General features: G+C 27.3%; 1 protein-coding gene and 1 pseudogene across 11 annotated transcripts in view; one reads left to right on the top strand and one right to left on the bottom strand.

Moving 5' to 3' along the window:
• The window catches only part of LOC122710591 (anion exchange protein 2), a 64,129-nt gene that overhangs the window by 23,501 nt on the left and 13,481 nt on the right, over positions 1 to 27,147 (top strand). For 3 of the 11 annotated variants that reach the window (XM_043928529.1, XM_043928523.1, XM_043928530.1), the window contains 6 exons: positions 3,423 to 3,616; positions 5,725 to 5,777; positions 19,747 to 20,143; positions 25,158 to 25,338; positions 25,746 to 25,827; positions 26,495 to 26,860. In XM_043928529.1, coding sequence (XP_043784464.1) covers positions 20,042 to 20,143; positions 25,158 to 25,338; positions 25,746 to 25,827; positions 26,495 to 26,860 — 731 coding nt within the window. In that variant the 5' untranslated portion in view covers positions 3,423 to 3,616; positions 5,725 to 5,777; positions 19,747 to 20,041. Of the gene's footprint in view, positions 1 to 687; positions 822 to 1,430; positions 1,601 to 3,086; positions 3,131 to 3,422; positions 3,617 to 5,724; positions 5,778 to 12,020; positions 12,115 to 19,746; positions 20,144 to 25,157; positions 25,339 to 25,745; positions 25,828 to 26,494; positions 26,861 to 27,147 lie in introns of those variants that run through there. The other 8 variants (XM_043928532.1, XM_043928533.1, XM_043928524.1 and 5 more) reach the window with 7 other exon arrangements.
• Positions 11,988 to 17,350, bottom strand: LOC122710708 (annotated as a pseudogene).

Genomic DNA, 27,147 nt, shown 5'->3' with positions numbered 1-27,147 from the left:
CCTTTATTGAATATACTTTTTTGATTGTAATGTTATTTTCGTTTTTTGTGCTTTTGAATTTGTGCTTTTCAACTTAAATCATTAATTGTATAAAAATATTAAGTAATTGTTACATTTACAAATTTCATATTATAGATCATAAAAAAGAAGAATTAGATATTTGCACAAAAAATATTTATATAGGTATCGTAATTTTTTAAAGTGAAAAGTTAGGTTAGATTAACGAAAATTGATTTTTATACTATATATATATATATTCATATTGTTAAAACATGTGTATTTTAATTATAATTTTCTATCATATATTTAAAATGTATGATCATGATTTTTTGAATTATTTTATTTTCTTAATCTATTCTAAGATTCTTGAGTAAAAAGTTATTTTGGAAATATTTTTATCGTTCAGACACCGTGCGATTTTCGCACGTTTTGTCAAATAAAAAAAATATATAATTGAGAATCATTTTCATATGGATGATAAATTAAAAAATGCGACATTAAAATGATGTTAAGAAATTGAACGCAAATTCGTTGAAAACAAACACGTTGCGACAAATGTTTGTAGATAGTGTGTACAATTATAATATACACATATAGAATATACGTACATCTATAAAAAAGGAGACGAGCGATTTGATTGCCAGTGTTATCGCATTTTTAGTTCGCTTCCTTAACCAAAGTAAGGAGCAGTATGAGTGAAATACAACGAACATTGACGGTCAATTGTTTCTTGGCTTAGTGTGAAAAAACATAGAGGCTCGTTAGAGACCGAAGCAATTTGAGGAAATGATGGAGATAACTCTGCTGTCGAGATATTACATGTATGTATTCTCTGTCCTCACCGAGCATAAAATATCTAACCTTTTTTAATTTTTCAAGATACCTTGAAATATTTGAATCTTTACGTGTCTTCTTTCATGCTTTCATTTGAAGTTAGAAAATCCATATAAACTTTATATAGAAATTTAAAATTAACTCAATTGTTTAAGAAAAATATTCTAAATTTGAAATTTCTCGAATATCTCCAAATGTTAGGACATTTTAATTAAAGAGGGCAGTACTGTACAAAATGTGTACTACACGTTTTTAGCAATAAAAAATTTTTCTCCATTACTTTATATTTGTTACATATATATTTTTTTTTTTTAAAGAGAGAAGCAATAACTTATTGACAGATTTACGTGAAAAAGTACATAAAAATTATCCGATTTCTTCTGGGCAATATTCCAACGATTCGTCACATGAACGATCGGGAAATACGTATATCGTTTTATTTCGTTGTTTATTCGTCGCAAACGTTACGCCACTTCGTCCGGACGTTATTTATCAAGTAATACTATTAGAATCGGTCTCTTTGGATGGATGTTGCGTTGTTAATAGTAGCGGTAGTAGTCTCGAACGAAGTCAGTCGGTCGGTCACAGTTGTCGAGTCACCTCTCCTTCTCTGATAGTGGTTCAGTTGTCGAGTGATCTCCACGATCCTTAGTTCGCGAACAAGTGTTCTCAAGCTCGCTCGTGATTCTGATCGCTATCCTCAGCGCTGTCTTCATTGCCGACCACGTCGCCCTCGTGGCGCTAGGGCGTATTGTTTCGTTTCAAGGTGTGTATTCCTCGTATGGTTTTTCACGCTCGCTTTTTTTTCTTTTAAAATTTTCTTTTGATGGAATTTCGTTTGTCTTCTTATTTTCTTATTATAGATAAGGATGCTTGAAAATTTTTGCTATTTTCGTGATTCGAAACTTTCGAAGTCTAAACAGTTTGCATGATAAATTATTTGGTAACTTTTATTCAATTAATAATAATTTAATTATGTTTTGTATTTAGATTTTGATATAATTTTACTGATCTATATACAATATTTCATATAAAACAAAATAAATAATTTCATTATTCTATAAGCTAGAGATTCTATAAGAATAATAATACTATTATTATTATATACCATTGCTGTTGATTAATTACGAATCTGAGTTTGAAATATTCTAGAGAACAAAATTTGTCGAAATATTTTAATTTTTACTTTTTAATTTCTGATATAGATTTTTCTTTAGAAAAAAAAAAAAAAAATAAAAATAAAAATAAAAATCAAGCGTTTCTGCACCTTAGATTTGAATTTAGTGGAATAATTTGCTTTGATGTGTATTCTAAATTCCAGGAAAAAGTTAATTCCATCTTTTGAATTCCATTGCCTTCTGAAATCCAATTTAAACATTTTCATTTCTTCTTTATAATATCAGTTGCTCCATCTATTCTTAATCGATTTTCATCTTCTTTTTCATCAGATAAAACATTAACTAGAAGTCTGCAATTTACCCATTCCAATGAAACTATTCCTATTTCTCTCCTTCTTATTTCCTTAATTGTCTTGTTATTTTGCGTGTTTTCTATTGCTATTTAGTAATTCCTTTATCGATATTCTTTAATTGTAATTGAAAAAAAAACTGAATTATTAATTTTATACTCATGCATACATTTCAAAAAAAAAAATAGAGTTATAAAAGGAAATAGATAATTGAATTAGTTTAAAAGCTAATTATTAAGTGAAATTTTTTTTAAATAAATTAATTGATTTAAATATTTAAAAAGAAATTTTATTATTAAAATTTTTAGTTGATATTGCATTGATAAAATTAAAAAAAATTAAAATAATTAATTAAATAATTATAAATACTATTAAAAAATATTTTCATAAATAAACATTACTTAACAAATTTAAAATAGTATTACTTTATTTAGATCATTATGAAAATATGGAATATTGTATGACATTTCTTATTTTTTTTTTTTTATTTCATTTATTTATTTCAAAAATTGTTATTTGAAATACCATTATGTAAAATAATATTTTTTAATATTTGTACGAGTTGATATTAACTTAAAAAAAATTCATCATCATGCGAAATATAAAGATATAAAGAAAGTTAACAATCACGTGACTTTATCAAAACAAAAATAGAGATAGTGTGAAATATTATGTTGAAATGGAACACAAAACAAGCGACGGATTAAAATTATATTCATATTTAAATTTACGAATAAAAACATAGTATTAACTTTCGTACTTTCTGTTCTCTTAACTGTTGCAGAATTATCCCTACTAATTTCTAAAACTGGAATTCAAGTTTTTAAAGTACGTATTAATTAAACACTTAAAACTATATCGTACAAAAGTTAACCAAACACTACTTACATTTATTTCCATTTATCTATTTTTAAAAATCTATTTTCGCTAGACTTGATATTTTTTAACAATTAATTATTAACAATCTTAATTATTTTTCATTGATTTGCTCCATATTTACTTCTAAACCTTCCACTTGTAAAAGCAACGTAGCAAAAGTATCGATCGATTAATTTGAAAATGAAAAATTATAAATTTTAATCAATAATGAAACTGAGAAAAAACGTGTTTTTTTGCACAGCTAGCAGAACGGAGCTGCCATCTCAGCGACTCCTCCACATGTGGACATCGCCGTCCCGACTCAGGATCGGCCGAGCACCCAGGAAAAAGACGACACCTTAAGGTGATAGCTGCTGCAGCAGCTACCGCGACCGGTGAACGATGGAGAACACCAGGAGAAAGTTGTCTTTCCTTGGTTTTGGCAAGAGGGTATCGGTAAGTCTTTTATTTTCCATACGATTTTCAATCGTTATTTTCATAATAACGACACGTGGCGTCGATCCTTTCAAGAATTCGAAACATGAAAATAATTATTCTTACAACGTGAAATTTATATAACTATCGTTTTTGACAAACGCACGTTAATACTGTAATAATAACTTGATGAAATAGTTATTATATATCGAGGAAGGTTTTCGAAAGGTTTGCTTAATAATTAAGCGAAAAAATTAACGAATATTCAACTGCGAATTGATGAATTAATAATTTTATATTTTTCATATGTATATTTATCACTATATAATGATATATAATCGCATATAAATTTTCAAATGTTATATTATTTTTATAAAATGTTTCGATATAATTATCTCCAATACTTTTTATTTGGTATCTTGATTATTGAACTGGTTAAAACAGGTAAATGTTTTTAGATAGTTATATTTTTTTTAGCGATAGCATTTTTTTTAAATTAATCTTCACTCTTCATTCTTTGATTTAATTCTTACACCTAAAGCGTATTTTTTGAATTAATCGATGATTAGAATTTTTAATTTGTTTGAACAAAAGAAAAGAACTTACTATTGTTAAAAAATAAATGATAATCTATTGTTTTTCCAATACTTATTATTATCGGTAAAAGTATATATTGTAGATTTTATTATATATATTATAAAAAAAAATAAATAAAACAGAAATTCATTCGTTATCGAAGATTTTATTTGGAATTCTATTGACATTAGTTCCAGTAATTTTTTTTTTTTTTTTTTTTTTTGCTCTTGGCAATAACTTCTACGAAACACAACATTTTATCCAATTATTTACGTTACGTTCTTAAAAAAAAAAACTCTTCCATTGATTAAAGTCGTGCCGACTTTTTAGTCTTCCGACACAATGTTATTCCTTGTTAATTTATTACCAGTTTCCATTTAATTTTTTTCTTTCCGAACAAAAGAGAATAAGTTTATCCTTTTTTTTTTTTTTCTTCTTTTATTATACATTCCAATTAGTATTTTCGAATACGAGTTAAACAACGTTTTATCGGAATTTTAATTAATTGATTAATTGCATCGATCATTTAACAATGAATCGAAATTCCTTCAACGAGATCATGATAATTCGATTACGAACGAGTATTGAAACTTTTATAAAAATATTTCTTTATTCTTCACTTTCTTGATATTATGTACAGTATAGAAATGTATAGTCTTGTTTAAGAATTTAAACTTCGGGATAGATCGGAATAATTCGGGCAGGATCGTAAAGTTTCGGAACATGAGAGCGATATAAGAATAAGAAACGAAGTAATAATAATATCGTAGTAATAATATCGTTTAATCTCGATAATTTATATTTATTTATTGTTAATATCCAATTTTATTATCAAAAAAAATATATATTTCAAAAATAAATTGTAAACTGTTTATTAATGACAAGTTCGTTTTTTCAATTTTTTTCAAAAAAATTTAACGACATAATTCATCATAAACTGTCTATATATACATAACGAAACAAGCAAAATGCTATTCTTGTTTTGTCTTTGATAATAATGATTAATAATAAATAACAGTTAGTGAAAGATAAGGATGGGTTGAGAGTCTAAGGATTAGAAGAAATTTATGTTGTATTATTATTGGTGTGAAATTACTCTCTTCCAGGAAGATTCAATGAATAATTCTCGAGTACATATCCACGACAAAAGTATATAAAGAATAAATATCATGTGTCGTTTCCGCGAGATTGCTAATGAGAATTCTATGACGTCAAAAAATGATAAGCCTTGTCTTTGTATAATAGTCAAATCGCTCTCTTGTAGCGTCACAAATGTTCAATTTATCAATTCTCTATTATTTATGAATAACTATTTATCAAAACTAAATCAATATTTTTTAAAATTGTACATCTTTCGTTTTCACAATAATATTCAAGATGGACGTCACTAATTTACTATGCAATTATCTCAATTCTGATGTACAGATTATTTGGTTATAAATGTTTAAAAATTTAAGAAGTTCCTCTTTAAATTAAAATGAGTCAAAAATAAAAAATAAAAAAATTTGCGATTCTTTGCTTTGATGATTAAAAGTTGTCCAAAATGTCTCTAGGCATGAGCTAACTTCCCTAGATTGTAACTAGACTTCTGGAACTGCACTAATTCGTAAGTAAAATATATACAAATTTGCCTAGTTTTAATTATCGTTAATTAAAAAAACAAAGCTAGAATTTTTATATTTTTAATTTTATTTTAGCTTGAAGAAACATTGATTAAATTTTTGGACATCTATATATACGCTCTATATACACATAAGAAACTTACAATTAAATAACGGAAAAGTTGAAACAGCTAAAGTTGTTCAAAAGATTCCAAGACTTTTTTCATTTTGCTTATTTTCAACGGAGTAATTGCAAAGTTGTACTTGATCTGATTTTCTGTAGTATGTTGTTGTTCAGCCAACTAGAAAGTTTCATGCATGTTACTTTACTGTTTGCTACCATGCACCAGTTGTTTTAACTCAGTTTTAAAAGTTTAATAAAAGTTATGGTAAAATTACGTCAAACAAATCACAAATTTTCGAACGATTCAATTTTAAAATCTAAAAATTAATATCAGAATATTGTTTTGTTTAAGATTGTTTAAGATGAATTTAAAATTGTTTACCTTCCCGCCATAAAATTTTCAAATCCAATTGGATCGTAATACGTAATCGTAAAATCAGAATTTGAATGGTAATATTTTTGGAAAATTTTGGAAATTAACATAATTGTTTTACTTCAAATTTATCGTCTTTTCATTCCATTTAAAAAATATATTTCGCGTTTAAAATTTTATTACCAGAAATCAGAAACTTATTAATACTAAAAAATAATATTTTAAATATTGACACAACATAATTAAATTCTATTCCTACATTTTTTTTATTATAAAATTTTGAAATAATTATCATTACAATAATATTTAATAAATTCACATTTTAGAAATTCACTATTAGAATCAAATATTAAATGACATTGTTACAAATTTTGGATATTGATTATGTCTTATATGTGTAGAAATTTCAATCTAATTATAATAACGTGCAAAATCAAATTAGAACGAGGACCGAGAAGTCACGTGAGTGCAATCGCCTCCGCGGTCTCGCATTACAACGTTCGTTTCTCGCGACTCAACTGGCCACGTGCGAAGGAATTAATTAACATGTCGCGCGTGATTGCTCACACACGTTCGAACAGTGAATCCCATCGTGCAAAGCCACGATACTGGTCGGGTGTCGTTAAACTGGTCGTTATCGTGCCACAAAGATTACATAGCAGAACCGCGTGTGTTCGATCGGCTATGATTCAACGGATGTCCCAGATTTAATGGATTTTATATTAACGTAACGACTAAAATTAACATTCTTGACGTGCGAACAATGCGTCACGTGCGATTTTTATACAACGATCTATTAATTTTTCAGTAGATAAAAAAACTTTTTTATCCATATTTTTATTTTAAAATCTACTTTTTATTATATCAGTAGAACACTTTATATATCTTAATTAAAAGAAAAAACAATGATGAAAACGATAAATCGATATATAATAATTACAATAATATTTATTAATTGATAATATTCTTTGCTAAATTGAATACAAGAAAATTAAACGTTAAGTTGACATTATTTTTAAAATAGGTTTTTGAAAGAAAGCAGCACTTTGATTTGTAAAAAAACGTAGAATAAATAAGTGCTACAATTTGCCTGGTTACAAGTACGATCGATAAAATTGTTCGTAGCAAAGTTGTTATATGTTAAGTAGATGCGTGAAGAAAAAAGGAAAATAAGAATCCTAGAAAAAATAATAAATTTAATTAGTTTTAAAATATCTGAATAATCAATACAGGAATGTTAAATGAAATATAAATTTACGTTGTTCAGGCGTAAAAAATCTTAAAAATATAAAAAAATAAATCATAATTATGACATATAATTTTTGTATCGCATACAGTACTGTCCTCTTTCATTGAAATCTTTTGTTTAATATTTCTAATCATACGAAAATTAAAAAACCAATTTTTATCTTCTTTGTGTTTTCGTTGTTAAGAGAAATATCTAAATTGTTTTTAAATCTCTATTAAATTCATAGATTTCTAACTTTATTTACAAAGTAAAAAATAGGTACAACTTCAAATATTTTACCAAAAATATGAAAAATGAAAAATATGATATTTAAGAAGGTTAATATAGTACCATAAATAACAACCACAGTAATCATTCCCATAATTTCTTGAAATTATTTCAAGACCAAATGAGTCTCTAAGTTTTTTACACATTAGCCACGCTCGACTTTCTTTTTATCTCATTCAAACTAATTGTTTCTCGCTCTCGTTAAGAAGTAAGTGAACTAAAAATATATAATAACGCTGCAAATTTCCAGAAAACGTTTCTTTTTAATAAATGTGATATGATTCTAATATGTTTCTATTATTGAGATATTATTGTACATTGAAATGAAATGACAAATAAATATTCTGCAAAGGTTAGATTAAATTCAGTTTGACTTTTAGATTAGGCTTTTAGTTAGACATATGGTCGAAGCAAACAGTGCATTGTGAAAAGCAAACCATAGACAAGTGAATCAAACGGAAAGAGCAAAATACATTACCATTTCGATCAAGCCTCTTGTAACTCGCGTCAAAAATAGACGCAATTTCTACTAGCAATGAGTGGTGCCCTTGAAACGATACGCCGCTCTTTGAAGAGCAGATCAAATGTCATTGTGTTTCGGGTCATATAAACCGCATACTTCATTGCATCAAGGTCATTGCCAAATGCACGTTATCGAGTTACATGAAGGAAAATTTCTAATAATTGCAATCGCGAGCGAATTCTTTTCCGTTCTGTTTTAAAAAACTTTCGTTTCTCGATCGATGCAAAGCAGTAAGCTAAGTAGCATGCGATTCAATGGACTGCTCTGCATCCCATGTTATTGACCTACGACCGTCAGCAATCAGACCAATTATCCAGCACGAGCTTGTCCCGCTTTTTCAAATCCATGTCGATAAGATGATAATCCGCGTTGCGTGTTGCTATCTTCACCATTTCAGAATATAACCGGTTCGTTTGTATCGCGGCTCTGTCTCATAATCGGCCATATTTCGAAAGGAAATAGCATCGTTCCGTGCCGATAACCGTTTTGAATTATGAAAATCATTCGAATCTTCTTTGAACTTTATTCATCATTTCAAGGTAATGCCCTCGAATATATCGATTTGCAAATGTTTTTTAAATTTATCGCGTTTTAAATTATTATCAAATCAATTAGGATGATTTTATGATTTTATCACGAATATTTGTTATATATTATTATATTATATGTTATATATATTATTGTATTATATTTTGATTTCTCGATAGTAGTGTTTCTCAATTATATTGGATGGTGAATATTTTGAATGTAAATATTTTTCTTAAATTTATTATCCATGTTTTGTTCTATAAATATTTTGTATTTTTCATATTCTCCAATATAACAGCAATTTCTGATATAAATCTCTCAAGAAAAGTATTTTAAATACATATATTATTTATATTATACTGTTTTAGACCTTACTTTCTAGAACACTAAAAAATTCTCGATGTGCTAAATTAAACATATCTAAAATAAGAAAAATAAATTAAATCATCAAAATATTTATTTTTTAAAATTGTTTAAATTCCTATGATTTTTTTAAATATTTTTTTTAAATTATATATCAAAATTGTGCGAACAAGAATTATTTTTTAAAAAATCAAAAATCATATTATCTTATCTTTTTTCTTTTTTTTCGATAAAATTATATTATATTATATTTAAAAAAAAAAAAAAGATTTTAAATCGAAATAATTAGATTAAATCTGTATTATTTTATAAAATTCTTTCTCTATCAAAAATTTATCCAAAGAAATTATTAAATTATAAATATTAATAAAAAGAAAGAGAAAAAGAAATGATTGTAAATTTTTTGACCGATAGTTCAATACGACGTTTTCTATTCTTAACATAGGACAGAATCAAAAACATGATTGAGAAAAATTGTATAATGCATTGAACGTATTTTAATTTCGTTATTTATTTTCGACGCAGGATCTCTAATCCCATTATAACGCGTTCGATGTAACAAAGAAATTCGATATTTGTCTCTTTCGTGTTGCATAAGTTGGCGGAATTGAATCCAGATGCGCGTTGATTATATCTGGTGATGATTCCGATCTTTTATTCACGTAAATTCTGAATCACATACAGCTACCGCTGTACTAAGAAATGTTTTTCAACGTTAAGATAAATAATCCCTGAAAATCGAAGAGATTTTATGAGAGCTGATATATAAGAGGGAATTAATTCCACAATGGTGGCATTAAGAAATATCCATTAAGGCTTTTATTTTAATATAATGTTTCCATTAATAAAATTGCATAATTAAAGCTGCAATTTTTTCATGTAAAAAATTACTAATATGAAAATAACGGATAATCTCGGAAAATGTTTTATTTTTCATTTTATCTTTTGTATCGCTTAAAAAACTTGATCAAGATAGATATTTTAATTTTGACAAATTTTTAAGCACGCGTTGAGCTAATATTATCTTACAGAGAATATCAAATTGCATCGAATAACAAAAATTGATCTTTTCTTGACAAAAAAAAAAAATTTAAAACATCAAAATATACATTCTTCTACTACTAACATTTAACTATTTTTCCTTGCGAATAATAATGAAGAAAATCAAATATCGATAATTTGACACGACTCGTTCAAATTATAATTATAATAATAAAAAATTTTCCACCTATAAATACCAATTAGACATCAAGAATTAATAAAAATTTTATTTCTCAACATTTTGTTCTACACGTATTGCGTAAATCGATCCTGATGGAAGAATAAAAGGCGTTCGGTTGCCGCCTCTGTTTACGCGTTGATACACGACACGTTGACTTTGGAATTTCTGGTAGAATTCCATCAATGGAAATCGATATTCATAAGCGACGGCTCGTGTCAGTTCGCGTTAACACTTGATGAAAGCGATTTGATCCATCCTCCTTGGTCTCTCCAATTATCAACTGACTAATTTATCGATTGTGTAACTTTGATTATTATTATACAATTGTTAAATAGTGTGAATCGACGATGGCTCATTTTTTAATTGGAATTCGCCTTACAAAAATAATAAAATAAAATATTTTATTATTTTTAAATAAATAAATATGGAAAATCTATATTTGTTTTTTTTTTTGGAAATTAAAATTACAATTGTTTTGATATTAAAATTTTATTAAATGTTGATGCTTATTATGTGTAATATTGGAAAGAATAAAAATCGTTATTGGTTATCTGTCAATATTAATTAGATTAAAATGCTATTTATTTTAAAATTAGAAAGTATTATTTTCGTTTTATTTCAATGTGAAAAATCATTTCTTAAATTTTCGAATCCTTGTGACTGAACACTCTGTAAATAACGTCAAAAAAGTAATTTAATTTCTCTTCGTCCTTCTAAAGTGATCGATACTAGATAGATCGAAAGGATTTATTCCTGAAGCGAATAAACTTCATTTTTTCGATCAATCCTATGAATCACTGTAATACCTTCAAGCTCTCCAATGAAAGTCGAAATTGGATCGATGTAAAGGCTTTTGCTCCCCTCGAAGCTTTCATTACCCGGTTCTCTTGTCTTCCAAATTTCGGGGATTCGATTTCCTATCTCATTGAATCAGGGCTAGAGAAAATAGATTTTTGAAATAGATAAAAATAAATAGTTTTCTGTTCGAGGATTTTACAAATAAATTTGTATTTGAAATAATAATTACACGAATTATAATTAATTTAAAAATATATTTTAATATCATCTCAAAATAATATAAATTATTATTTACAAATGAATACGTATAAGAAATACGAATTTGTATAAGAAAATAATATTACAATATAATATATTGAAGTGATATTGTTATACTTATATAAAATATAAAAAATCTATTTTCGTTATATTTTCATTTCAATGAAAAATATATTCAATATTTATATCGAATATAATTTCATAATATAAGAGTTAAACGAAATGGTAGATTATGAAAATATTTCAGTCTTCTGTAAACATAAATAATTTAATTTTAAAATTTTTTTTTAATTTTTTAATAAATAAAATATATTTTAATATAGATGTATATTTCAAATTTTCTCTTATTCTGATAAGTAAATAATCAAAATAATCATATATAAAAATTGCATTTCACTACTTGCTTCTTAATGGGTTAAGTCACATTGCTCATGGATGCCGCTTACCACTTACGCAAGGCCGGAAGCCGTAAATTCGATTACAAGACCGGTGTCAATCGTGGCCGCAGTATCATAAAGGTCGATTACGCGACAACGTCCCACGAAAAAGGTGGCTAGCTTTTATGGGAGTATGTTGCTGTATATCACTTTTCCGAAGAAAGATTCATTCAATGGTGACAACTCCTGCAACCGTGAAGGTGACTATTCTTTTATTCTTCTTTCACTCATGCATTTCAAACCAAATTGCAAGATATTCGTGTTTAACGCCGCTTTCTTTATTTTGTAAATCAATTCCATTTTATTTGTCTGCTGTTCCTATTGTTTCTGGAATCTTCATTTCCTATATCGATTCGATATTCGTTCCAATTTCATGTAACAAAAATAAAATTTTAAACAAAAGCAAGAAAATTGATCAATTTAACCTAGTTTTTGTATTTTATGTGCAATGTTTATTCGTTATTTGCTCGAGCTTTTCTTGCAGATATGAGAGTCATCCCCACCATCTATTGGGAAGGAAAGAACTCCTTTTGAATCCAGTGAAGCGAATAATTTCGTACCAATAAAGATAAAAATTTCTTTAAACGGTTAGGCTCTTAATCTCTCTTTATCTTTCGTTAGTTATTATTCTCTACGTTCGTCGTCGACATAAAATAAAAGTTGAGGTTAGAATAATTTTTGGTTTTTAGTAACTATACATTCGAATTCTGTGAGTTTATAACGAATAAATAATACAATAATTTCAAATATTTTTACACAAAAATTTTGTAATATATATAAATACATAAATAACATATATAAATGTTCTCCTTTTATATTTTCTATGTTGTATAATTAATATTTAATATATAGTAATAATAATAATAATAATAATATATTTTTATATATATATAGATATTATATTAATATAAATTGAATGAAATAATATATTCGTCATTCTCATGTGTAATGATTCATGATGGATAATGATTCATAATATATAGATAGATAGATAGATAGATAGATAAATAGATATATATATATATATATATATATAATAATCGCCGATAAAGATATTGAAATAATTTATTTTTTTCATATTGAAATCAGTATCAGAGTATAAAAAATAGATAAAAATAGATTCAATTTTTCTTAAGAATGTTCATACATTCATTACGTCTTCTTTATCTTTTTTTATCTTCTTTGTATATATCTATATTTTTTTTATAATCTTGATTAATTTCCTGGTGTTATATCCGTTTATTATGACATTAAAATTCAAGGTCTAGAGATATTACAAATAGATATATGAACCAAATTTTGTTTGCAAAATTGCTTCTAAAATAATACCACAATTGCCTCCAGCCAATCATTCACGAATATTTAAAGGATTAATTCGAGATCTTTGGTTAAAGGTAACTTTAAGTTTTAAACTTAAGTGAATTCAATATATTTTTTATTTTCAATTTTTTTTTTATCTCATTTTTCTATGAAATTCTTCGAGGGATATTTTCTTTAAATTTTAATTGGATCAATGTTTTTATTTTGAACTTTATTGTACTATTTCCATTTAATGTTAAAATATTACAAAAATAGCAAAAAAAAAATATACATAAAAAATCTTTGTTAAAATCTTTGTAATCTTAGAATTCATTAAAAAAAAAAAAATTAAAATTGAGATTCAATTAGAAAGAATTTCTTTATTAAACAATAATTTATATTTTATTTTATTATTTTTTAATTGATTTTATATTATTGAACACTAATTAATTATTTTTTGAAAATATATTTTTCTTTAAGTATTTTATTTTAATATTATTAATTAATAGTTAATAATTTGCAATAATGTTATAACAATGTAAAATTTTAATAGAGAAACTATTTCTATTTATATACAATAATGTTTTAAACTGACTAAGGATCGATCATCTGTTACTCACTCTTAATTTGCTCAAGGTTTAAAAAAAATACTTATTTATTATTACTATTGATTTCAATAGACTTCGGTTTTTTTATTTTATAATTTTTTTTTCTTTAATAAAATCGGGCAATGCTCAATTTTATAAACTATATAGTAATAATACTAATAATAACAATAATAATAATAATCTATAAATATTATCTAATAATATCACGACGAATTAAAAGAAATATTCTTTGAGTATTGGTATTTTAATATACGATAAATAACATAATTCTGATATTAAAAAATACTTATCTTATCGAAAATTAAATAGAATTAAAGTCATTGAAAATAGAAATTGTAAATATCGTGATCAAATTATTGATATTCATTTACTAATAGTCATGACACTCATGAAAATTCGAAATTGTTATAAAAATATATGATCCAGTTATAAATTTTCTTCATAATTTTTTTAAATATATATATATGTTTATATATATAATAATTTAATAAAATTTTTGAAATATTGTATCATAGAGGAAAAAAGGAAACAAGTTATAAAACTATAACTATTATTGTAACAATGGTGCAATACAAAAGATTGTTAAGAAGGTCGGGTCGATAAATAAGAACACGGATCATCAGAGAGATGTTATTTTTAACAGCTGGCGGGAGCGAGGTCTTTTATACTTCTTGTAAGAAACGGGGAATCGAGCATAAGCAAAGGAAATAAAAGAGCGGATTGCACCGCGAGATTAATTGTAGTCAAGAATTATATTAACGCATACGTTGAAGGAATCGAACGAATTAATGTATGGAATTACATTGACCTCATTAATCTTTTGTCGAATCAACGAAATATAGAGATTGAACAATGAGAAATATTCAATTACTAAATGCACGTGACAGGTCAACGAGCTCTTAAATCGAGGCATATCACTCGGTTATTTATGAATATCTATATCGATCGAAGATATTTTTACGCTATTCGACTTTTAAAAAATAACCTTAGAAAGAAAAAAATATATAGTTTAATAAAATAGGCAAAATATATATCCGCGATAAATATCGATATTCACACTTAAGATGGCCGAAAAGATGAAATTCTACTGAGTTAATATTTTATCGATAGCAATGGTCAAAGAAAAGAACAGTAAATGAAAGAAAAAGAGCAAAGATCAGTAGCTTTTAAATTTCGACAATCGTCTTATTTGAAGAAGAATCAAACTTTGAATCTAATTAAATCAACGATTTTCGTATTTTAGATTGCATTAAAAAAAAAAATAAAAAGGTTATGTTGTCTGAATCTTTTTCTCATCATTTTCTTTTGTGTTCAAAATTTTATATGCATATATGAAATAAATAAGTAGCACTATATCATATTTAATATTATTTTATTTCAGAAAAATATGAAAATTATGATTGTAATATTTTCATTAACAATAGTTAGAAAAATTGTACTGTGTACGTTGATATTGTTTAAGTTGGATAGTATTTCAGTTAACCGTCGAGCATAATGTGTCGCTTAATCGCTTCACTAGTTCCAAAGGAAGATTACGCCTAATAATAGAGATAAAATTTTCACTTATTCTGGACTTTAGTTTCATTTATTTTGAGAATATTATATATCATTTTCATAAATTTATTTTCGAATATTCATCAATACCGATTTATTTGTTAACAATTGGTAAATTTTAATCTTGTCCACAACCGAGCTGCATCATCGAGAATCTGAACCAGCAAACCTGACCTATTGAAACTCGATAATGGCGCCCTATCGATTCCAGCTCGAAGAGAAATTGAATTCGCTTTGGTCGAGCTTCGATTATTGAAATACAGTAGTATTCGCTTAAATTCTAATGTAACGCATTGTAATTCTTTCGAAATGGGTAGCGATTTTATTTCAAAAATACATCTGAGTTCGAATCTCTTAAGTAAAATTAATAAGTATAATGGAAAGAAGCTAGAAAAACAGATTAAATTACACACGATCGAATTGTAAAAATTTAAATTTCTATAATCTTTATTTTATTTTTTTAAAAATTACTAAATTATTATTAATTACCAGTGAAAATTTATTCTCATTAATATTATCGTAAAATCAAATTAAATCAATTATTTTTAATAATTTTTAATAATTTTCACCTTGAATCTAACATCTTCACCATGTAAATTCTTTTCGATTTACTCAAAAAATAAATCCATGAAATCTCATTTTCATCGAATTATTTCGCTTGGAATTTAATTAAAAATACCGCAAAGTCAAACTTTTGATTGATTCAACCTAACCTCTTCGCCACGTAAATTCCTTTTAAGTTCGTTCGAAAAATATCCAAGCTTCGAAATTTCATTCTATAAAATAAATATAAAACGATAATTCCCTTTTTTCGAAAACAAACAGCTTCTGTGCTACAAATAACAAATGTGGCATCGATTTTCATAGCAGAGCTTTTCTCTCCACATATAGAGAGGTCAAAGAAGAGGGAGACAGAGCGATGTCAGTTTGTAGGTTCAGGTTCAAGGTCGCAAGAGCAGGAAGCGGAATATGTGTGCGTGTAAACATGTATACCGGATATAGCGAATAGTGGACGAGGAGGAAACCCGGTCGATGGTGGAAAAACCTCTCTTTCTTCCACTTTTCCAACAACGAGTGGTGCAGCGCCACCTCGGCCACCTGCCATGCCAACCGCCCCTCTCCTGGCGCCTCCAGTCTCCTCGTCTCGATTTCTGTCGTTTTGCCTTCTTCGTTCCAACTCTCGTCGCGATTCGAACAATTTTAAGCCTGTGGACAAGCACTTGACAGCCATGCGCACTCTCTACTTTGCTACGGCTTCGTTCGCTTCAATGGCATTTAATAAAGAATATAACACTGACTCTACTGTTCTTTTTTTGAAATCTTAAAAAAGAATTCTCATCAGGATTTCTATATTTAATATTCTGGATTCATTTTACTCAAAATGTTTATTCTGTTAAATATTCTGTATACATTAGTTTCACATATCATTGGATAGTATATAAAAATATACTAATTGTATATTTAATTAATTATAAGAAAATTAGATACAAAGTTTATAAACATCGTATAATCATATACGTATATGTTAGAATAATAAGATATCTTATTCTCATAGCAAATGTGATGTAGAAACAAGCATCATAGGTTTCTAATATTATGTCCTAAGTTCGAATCTTAACATATTTTTCTTAAATTTTTCACAAAAACAATTATATATTAATTATTGTATTATTATGTATATACTATATTATTATTGTATATATATATATAATTTATTTCTTGATTTCAATTTTTTTATTTTTAATTTTTATTTTAAATCAATCTTTAAATTTTTAAATGTTTATTAAAATCTTTTATATGATTACATGATTTTTAAAAAAAATTTGTAGCTAATTTTTTTATAATTGTCCAAATATCTTCGATAAAATTATAATACATTTATCGTAAGTATAGATATGTCATTTTATTAAATTTTCTTAAAATTGATATATATGTCCATATATAGCTATATTTATTTTGTCAGATACATGAGCATTATAAGATTTAAATATGAATCCTTCGATAAAATTGATTTATTATTTAGTTGCTTTCTTGTCATTCAAAGTTATTCGAGAAGTACGATTTTCTAAAAAGTATCAATTTGTTCCAGAAATAACGCTAACCTTTTACGCGGGATGGATTTCTTGATCAATCATAATTCATGTCGTGATTTCTATCGACTTTATAATTCATGCAATGTACAGTCGATACAATCGATTAATAATGCAATCCGTGATTTTGATTAATTTTTCTGAAAATGTGTGATAATATTAGTATATACATTCCTGATAGTAATAAAATTGGTATATTGCATGTAAATTCAAATTTCGAACGTATATATTTTTCACAATTTTAAAATCGATTGAAGTAATTTTCTTGATAAGTTACTCTTTAACTTTAAAACTTTGTGGAAAAACTTTAAATTAAAATAATTTTTTTTTTTTTTCTATGAAAAATTCTGAGAAAATTATATATTCTTCACATAAGTATAAATTTAATTTTAATATTTATAAGTATTTCTTTTCTATGTGTAAAAAAATATTTATATAAATATCAAAGAAGAATTCTTATAAATGCAAAAATTATATCTACAAAAATATCATATCATTCATATTTTATATTATTATTATTAGATTATTAAACTATTCCATATTATTATTTAATTTTATAAATACATGCAGAAACATATGCTATTTTAATTACAAATTATGATATAAATGAATATTAAAAAAAATATTCTTAATCTTTTTAATATAAGATAAATGTACAAAAGAAAATACAGATTCGTTCTTATTGAAAATTCACGTGAACAATTGAGACTCGAGAATTCCAGAGAGATAATCCTTTGATAATTATTTTCAAATCGAATTGTCATTCGAAGCAGCTCGTATTGAAACGTAGAAACGATTCGCCGGAGAGAGACTCGTGAGAGAGGAGATCGAGAAGACCTGGCATCCCCGGTGGTCGATAAGCTACCGCTGCGACCTAGGCCTCGGCAAAGTTGCGCTGGTCCGGTTCGAGTCTGACCAGCTGACAGCTTTCTCTCTCCCCCACTTTTTTCTACCCCCACTCCTTCTCACTTCCCCCACTCTTAGATCGAAGCCGCCGCAACGCTTGTCACGACGCTCGTCGGTTCTTCCTCAACCCATCCCTCCTTCTTTGTCCCTCTCACGATTTCCTGCTTCTTCCTATCTACACTTCCATCGAGGAACCCTTCAGGGGGTAGATTTCACGGCCGACTGACACTTGTTGCATCTATAGCATCGACCAATGGCCAGCTATTTTTCGGTATATCGATGCTATCTCATCGCGACCCGGGAAATGTTCTGGACCTAGTTATGGATAACTCATCACCCGTATCCTAGTTATTTATGGCGTTCTACGGGTCAGGTCGACGAAACCTCGGTGACGGGATAAGCTGTATCGTTTCTATATGATTTGCCTTCACAATAATCCATCTTGACCATAAGTTAAGACAGATTTTATATCAGATTTTATCTGAATATGGATATAGATATAGAATGAAAGTGTAAAAGCTCTATATAGTAACGGGCAATAGTCTGCGTATACTGTTCATCAAGTCGAGCAATGTCACTGCATCATGCGAATTATACGTATATATATATATATATATATATATATATATATATATNGTAGTGATGCATGCTATATTTAGTCTGATACACACAAGTTAAAATATAAGCTAATAATTATACGCGTACTGTCTCAAAACTTATATTTTATCTCTCATTATTTGTGAATTATTTGTGAATTAAATAATGGAAATAATTTTCAAACTGTTGATAGATTGTATATGATGATAGATGGACTGTTTGCGGTTAACAATTGTTATTATAAATGAACCACAAAAAGTGATGAGAATAATGTTTCATATAAGCATAATTCACTTATCATTTAATTTTATTTTTATTACTAATTGTACTATTTTTTTTAGTACAATTATATAATAAGTACAATTATATAAAAATATTTTAACTATTTATATACCATGCATTTTTCTTTTTAAAAATTAACATTTTAACTTTTTCAAAAATACTAATACATATGAGTTTGTTTATTTTTTTCTTAATTATAATCCGTTGAAAACTTCGCAAAATTTTTTAATAATAAAAACAAAAAATTCGAAGCACTGAAGAAATATCTTATTTTATTTAACAATTATTATTTAGAATGTCTTTGATATTTTTCCCTTCTATATTTTTCTAAAAGAAAAATTTAACGGGAAAAAGATTATCTTTTAATTGATGAACCAATAAATAATATCAATTTTAGGATTTTATAAATTCGATTTATGTATTTTATTCCATATTCCCCAATTTCCTTCATGTAATAAAACAAATTTAAAAATTAAATTGATTTCGATCGATGCAGATCGTGATGTCAATCCCCAAGTTAGCAATCATCCCGGGAGAAGCGCACGATCGAGCTGAATCGAGAGAAAGGGTAACCTTCCAAAGGATCCGTCTGCCCGCGACCAACGTATGGGGTTGATATCGACCGTTCGAGATACTTCCCTCGCCCCACCCCTTACAGTGCATCCCCCACCATCCTGCAGCTGCGTATCTCACTCTAACCGCCGGTGGTAGCGCTACCCTCTCCGTCAGTTTGGATTTTCGAGCTGTAAGCACGAGCCGAGCGAACGAGTGTCATTTCGGCCCGGGATGCCATGCCCGAGGCCGCCGGTAATTCCTCCGGGAAGTCGTTCCTTCAACGGGCGTCGAGCAAGGTTCTCCGTTGGTTACGCCGCTCCCTGCGGACGAGCCACCAGGTGATATGATATATCTCGTGCCACTGTGTCCTGCATGCTGATAACATTGGTCTCCTATATTTAAAGTGTATACTTAATCATGAGAGTGAAACGATCTTTCAACGACGATGTTCTTCCTCTTTTCAAGGGAAATTGAAAGTCATTAGTGAATTCGTTCGCGTGAGTTGTACGACATCGAGACGTTCCTTCATCCATAGGAAAATATATATATATATATATATATAAGAATGTTGATATAGGAACTCTTTTGTGGTTTTTTTTTTTTTTTATTCGTATTTATATTAAGTTGATATATTCTATATCTACAAGAAACGGGTGAAATTCGAGTTTTATTTTATTTTCGTCGATGAATAGAAAATGACAGAACGAAAGGTGGGAGAGAGTGAGAATTCAAGTTTTTTTGAAGAAATATTATGTTGTACTGCCTCGATGTGAAATTATTCTCGCTTCACTGGGTCCAAGAGGATTCAGTGGTGGGGATGACTCTCGAACATACTATGTACGCAAGAAGTGCTCGAGCGAATGACGAATAAATATTATACATACTTCGGTTCTTTGGCCTACTGCAAGCATTCGTAATAATTTTACTAATAAAAATTCATCAGTTCATTTTTTTTTTTTTATACTTGATGAATTATCAAATTCAATCAATTAAACGGAAGCGCGTTTCAATTTTTTAGTGTGACATAATTTAAATGCATCGAAGGTCAAGATAAAAATTTATGCAGTATGTAAAAGTATGTATCAAGTCGTTATTAACTTATTGTTAGTTCTATAAATTTTTTAATCGATCCATTCTCATTATTTTTAAATAATAGTAAGAGATAAATATCACTTAAGAATGAAATATAATCTTATTTCTTATTTCATAATTATTATAATTTTTAAATTACTATTCTTCCATATTATGTTGAATTAAACAAGTTATAGTATATAAGTGATAATCAAAGATATAGTATTGGAATAAATTAGTTAAATTTTTTATTGTAATTTATTTCGTTTTGGCGGTAGTTTTGAAATGATTTCAAATCGTTTTGATATTGAACGAACATATTTTTCTTTTAATTTTTTACTGATGTATCAAACCTGTTGATATATTTCATAGTGTAATGGATTTGAATTTTTAAAAAAATTGATGTGAAATATAAATTCAATCTATCATCATTTATAATAAATTCTCAGAACTTTGTAATAAACATATTTATCGAATTAAACTATAATGATGACTCTTCATCATAAATTAACCCGTGTTAGAAATCATTAAATGACTGCTGACAGAATTAATTTCCCAGTAATGACCATACTGACGTTTCCCCTCTCTTTCATTCCTCGCAGTTTAATTTCCATTATCGTAAAAGAATTCCAGTATAAGCAAACCAAGACGACGAAAGGTGCAAATGAAACCAGTGAAAGGGAATGTTCCTGAAAGTAAATCGGCCTTGGTGAAATACCAATTCGATTTGTGAAATATTTTCGTCTTTTAGTTTCGTAAATTTTAAATATAATTAGTGTAATTAAGTATGTAATTAAATATAAATTAAAATGAAAATTCAAAGTATTTGCATTAAGAGGGTTATTTCATAATAACATTTCTTTGATAATTATATATTAGGAGAAAATTAACGATAAATGATGTTTTATATTTTTTCAATTTAATATATAATATAATTATTTACCTTTTTTTTTTTTTAATTCGTTTTCTACTTTTAATATTATTTATTTGCTATATGCTCGAGCTCTTCTTGTGGATATATAATTCTTTACTAGGAAACCTCCTAAGAACCAGTCAAGTCAAACTAAATTCAAGCAAAACATTGACCTTTAAATTTCTTCAAGTGTTTGGATTCTCAATCCCTCTTCGTTTTTCTCTATCTATCATTCTATATAGTCAAAGTCAATAAAGATAAAATTTTGTGTCTCTAACTGCTATATGCTCGTGACTAATCCAGAGTTTATGATAAATAAATACTATGTTAGGTTATGTAATGAATTCGTTCGCGCCAATGATTAATTGTCGTTTGTTTGGTGGGAGTACAAAGTAATGCTCTGTTATAAACTTTTACCGCCTAAGCACATAATTGCACTGTGCTGGAGCGAATCAATTGAAAGCATCAGTCACATGCAGAAAAAGAAGTTATTTTCCATATACGTTAAATGTCATGACAAAAATTATTGCAATTACGTTAGAATATTTTTCATATTGAATAGATTTATCTTATTTTTACTTGTTGCATACAATGTTTGCAATGTTTTATGCATTGCAAATTTCTTTTAATGTAACACATGAATCTTTTAATGCAAAAAAAAAAGAATTTTGTGATAAAGAAATATTCAATATTCGAAGGATGAAGAAAATTAAATTAGAATAAAATGCATAACATAACATTATTTGATTAATTAAATTCTATATATATATTTGCATAAATTTTCAATATTTAGTATTCCAAACAAATTTGTACGATTTAATATACAACTATCAACGATAAATTTTTATCTTAAGTTGAAATTTAATAAATTTAATAAATTTTAAAACCATATTATTGAAATGATTCAATAAAAAAATTGTGAAAAAAATTGTAAATATACATAATTTTGTTTTTTCATTATCTATATGTTTTGACTATCAAAAATAAAAGGATAATTTTTATTTTGAGATTCGAAATTGTCGATAGAATTCTTTTTTTAGATCTACGTAAGTTCGATAAATGGGAAGTAAAATAGGATCAAAATTTTTTTCGATCCAGAATATCTTTGGCATAAAACAATTTTCTAGCTCTCATGATAAACTCGAGTGCATCGTTTATTGAAGCGTTCGTGCAGAAAACTTGAATTAAAGCTTTCACAGTTTTACCTGAACCGAATTTTAAATGGCTATTTTTTTCTTTCGCTAGAAACTAATTTCTTTTTCTGATATTTTTTTTATTGAAATATTATTAAACAAAATACATTTTTGTTTATACATCGAATAACTACACGTTCGCATAATTGTAAAGTTAAACGTGATATTCTTATCCTAACATAACCTCTATTTCTCTATAATATTTTCGTCAACTTTCAATTGTTTATAAATAAAAAATAAAATTGAAAATGCAATTTTTTTATCCTTGATTTTCGCTTGAAAAATTATTTCTTAAATTTTTGAATATTCTCCTGGATAGTTGAATATATTTTTTTCATTTTATTTTTTTAAAAATACAATAGTGTCTAAATAAATCACAGTATCGAGATCGAGAAGCGTTAATTATCGAAGGAATAAAATAAATACTCTGAGAATTATTGAACAACTGTTCCACTTTCAAGAATTAGTGAGTGTGACATTTAAGCGAACAGAAAATACAATAGTTAACTGTTTTAAATGCACTATTATAATTGTAAAACTTGATCTCATTTTCTGTATTATTGGATCTCGAATAATATTTACATTTCACATTCAAATATCTATAAAGTTAACTTTATTCAATAAATAAATGAAAACTTGGAATAATAAATTAAAATTACATCTCTTTAAAAGTTTAGAAATTACATTTTTACATAAAATAAAAAATGTTTTATAAATAATTATGAATATAAAAATTTGTAATAAATGTTTATTGATATTAACAATTACTTTAAACAAAGAAAAAATCAATATATAGAAAAAAAGATAATCATTTTGATGAATCAAAAATTTGATTTTAATTTATATTTATTCAACATCTTTTTTTTTTAATCATCGTTTTTGTTTTAATATGTTTTAATATATTTTATCATTCAACAAAACTTTGGTTATAATAAATGTATTTAATATACGATATTTGATGAAAAACTTTTGAACTGTAGTGTACACATTTTAAATCAACTCGGTTCTCGATCGGTAAGATAAAACTGTCATTTTCTTTTCTGTTAAATGTATATTATTATCTAGAAAAGTATAACGCTTATGGTAGTATTAACTTGTCGACAGTATACATCGTTGCTCGAAGGTGTTGAGAGACTCACCTTCGAAGAATAAATCGATATTATGCAACTATCTATAATAATGTAAGCACTCGGATAGCCCTTAGATATTCGATTAAATACGATGAATTTATTAAAAAAGTATTAAAATTTATTGAATTTTTGACAAATTTATGACTTGATTCATAGAATATGAAAAATTTTAATTTCTATAGAAATAATATTTGAAATAATAAAAATTCGACATATTTTAACCACCGATTCTCTTCAATATTTATCTTCTTTATACGCTTAATATGATTAAAATAAAGATAAATAATTCTTTCTTTTTTTTTTTTAAATGTGAAAACCGATCTTTATATTTATGACTGATAAAAAATAAAATTTTATATCTCTGTTGACATTTCATCAGTAGCAACGGTCACAGAAAAGGATAGTAAAAAAGAGGAAAAGTAAAAGATAACGTAGCTTTTAAATTTCGACGACTAGCCTTACCTCTTCTATTCACGCTCAGAGTCACGGACCATTATCAAACTTGGCTCGAAACCGGTTAAGTCTAGTTTCTTTTACATTTATCATAATAACACGATTTATTCTTTTGGCAAATGATTTTCGTATTTCACCATCATCCTCAAAAAAAAAAAAAAAAGAATGAAAAATAAAAAAGATAATATCCTTTTCTTTTTCTTTTCACTTCAAATTGTTTTTATTATAATTCCTTTTATTATTTAATCTTATATTAAATTTATTATTATATTATTATTATATTACATTTATTATTAAAATTATATTAAATTTTTATATTTTCATTAAAAAAAACCAATAATCAAAAAATTTTCATCGTTGCACTATTATATTTATATCCACTTTTTTCACTGATGTGAGAAAGATTTATCTCACGTTTCAATCAACAATCGTAGCGCATCGCATCAAACGATTCCAAGGAACATTTTCTCTAACACCTCGATCTCTAAAGTTCTCACGTTTATCCTGGACGTCAATTTTTATCATCACCACTTTTATCACCAAGAATACTTATTTCGGTTTTTTGAAATCGTAATCGTTTCTTTTGGGTTAGGTCGACGGTCATGGCGCGGAAACGGGACCGGAACTCGACGAGGAGATGGAGAAGGTTTTCGCAATGGATACCGGAGAGAAGTTCGACGTAGCCCGACTCGGTTCCCCTTCAGAATCGGCTGGATCCGATCGAGAACGAGAACGCGGACCACCATCGCGATATGGAGATCGCGACTTCAATCGTACGTGATCTTGCATACATTTTTCCATCTTATTCTTTTTTTTTTTCTTTTCTTTTCTTTTCTTTTCTTTAACCACCGACAAGCTTTTGTAGCTTTTGTTCGTATAACATTCCAATGTCAATAATTCCTCAGATCCTCAGAGACAGAAAAATAGTTACGTAAATCAATTTTTCTTGCGATTCAAGGTTAAAACAATTCTACTTTCCGATGTACCGCGACATTATTTATTCTTTATATAATATTACGAAACGGTAGAGAATACTTACGATTTTTTTTTTTTTTTTTTTTTTTCTTTTTTTATTTTCGATGTCACACGTGTTTCGCGTTTGATTATGTAAGATGGAATAATTATTTAACCAAAGTTTTGCTCGCGGGAAAGGAATATTCGTTCGATGGTATTGTTTCAGAGCATCGAAAAAGAAGTTACCCCCATCCGCACATGCCCTTGAAAAGTCTTCATTCCAGGTCTATGCGACGACATCTTTCACCGTAAGTTCACAGCAAAAGATATCGAAGTGGAATGGTTCTGAATAAATTTTGATTCTTGAAAATTTCTTTTTTTTTTTTTTTGAAAAAGTATCTATGTTATGTGATACAAGAACGAAAAAATATAATTAAAAAAGTATAATTAAGTATAATTTTTTTTAATAGTTGTAAAGTTTCTTTAATCTTCGTTTGTTTAAAAGATAATTTCTATGAAATTAATTAATCTTTTAAATATTGCAAGAATTTTTTTTAATATCATGTCATATCTTTAAACGTATTCTTTTGACTTTTAAATAATTTTTATTATATTATTAATTTTCCCCCTCTTTATTAATATTAATGAAATGCTGTTTAACGATAATTTTTTTCAATCATTTCAAATTTCTTTATCCAAAATTATTTTTCTATATTATAACATTATTATTGCAAATTACTGACTTGCAAAATCAGTAAAAATAAATATTTTTAACTCATTTGAGAATCATGAGAATCATTGATCAATCAATCAAATTGAAAATTTTAATTAATCGTTTTTAATTAACTCAACTCTATCTTTTTTTTTTTTTTTTTTTTGATACTGTAAATACAACGCAAATATAAAGTATAAAAAGTAAATTTATCGCAACGAAATTAAACAGTTGATAAAATCTCGAGAATCTCACGTTCACAGCGAAGGATCCACAGCGGAAGCCGGTCAAGAAGAGGAGAACGGACAGGTTGTAACAGGAAATGGCGGTGGACATGAACTGGACACGATGGACAATGGATTGTCTCCGACGAGCATGCAGAACGCCGATGACGAGACCACGGAAGAAATGGAGAATGTTGTCAGCAGCGAGAGCGAGGCACCGATTTCGGAAAGGGCTGCTTCCGGTTTCAGCGACAGCCCGACCGTTGGCAGCCCACGCGTGCAATTCGAGAAGATCAAAGAGGAGGAGGTGCACAGTTTCAAAAAGGACGAGGTAGCCAGTGCCGGTGCATCCGCGAACCACGATGAGGATCGAAAGTGTCGAAGACATCAAAAACACGAGCACAAGTAAGTTTATAAGCTACTTGGTATTTTATGTGCGAAATCCATAAGTGCATAGGATGCACATATGTATGCAGAATTATTTAAAAATGTCAAAAGTAGAAGAATAGTATTCATTGAAATATTTAACGGATGAGGCAAGTCGTTTTGCCTTTTATTTCTTTGTCTATTTTATTTCATTTGTTATAGAAGTGTTGAATACAGACTCGTACAGAGAGAGCATATGATATGCAAATATATTTAAAACATCCCAAGTATTTATTATTCATTAGGATATTTATTTTAGAATATTT

The sequence above is a fragment of the Apis laboriosa genome, unplaced genomic scaffold (assembly GCF_014066325.1).
Source record: "Apis laboriosa isolate Shangri-la unplaced genomic scaffold, ASM1406632v1 scaffold14_cov150, whole genome shotgun sequence".
NCBI classification, from domain to species: Eukaryota; Metazoa; Arthropoda; class Insecta; order Hymenoptera; family Apidae; genus Apis; species Apis laboriosa.
This window is presented reverse-complemented; position numbering and strand designations above follow the sequence as displayed.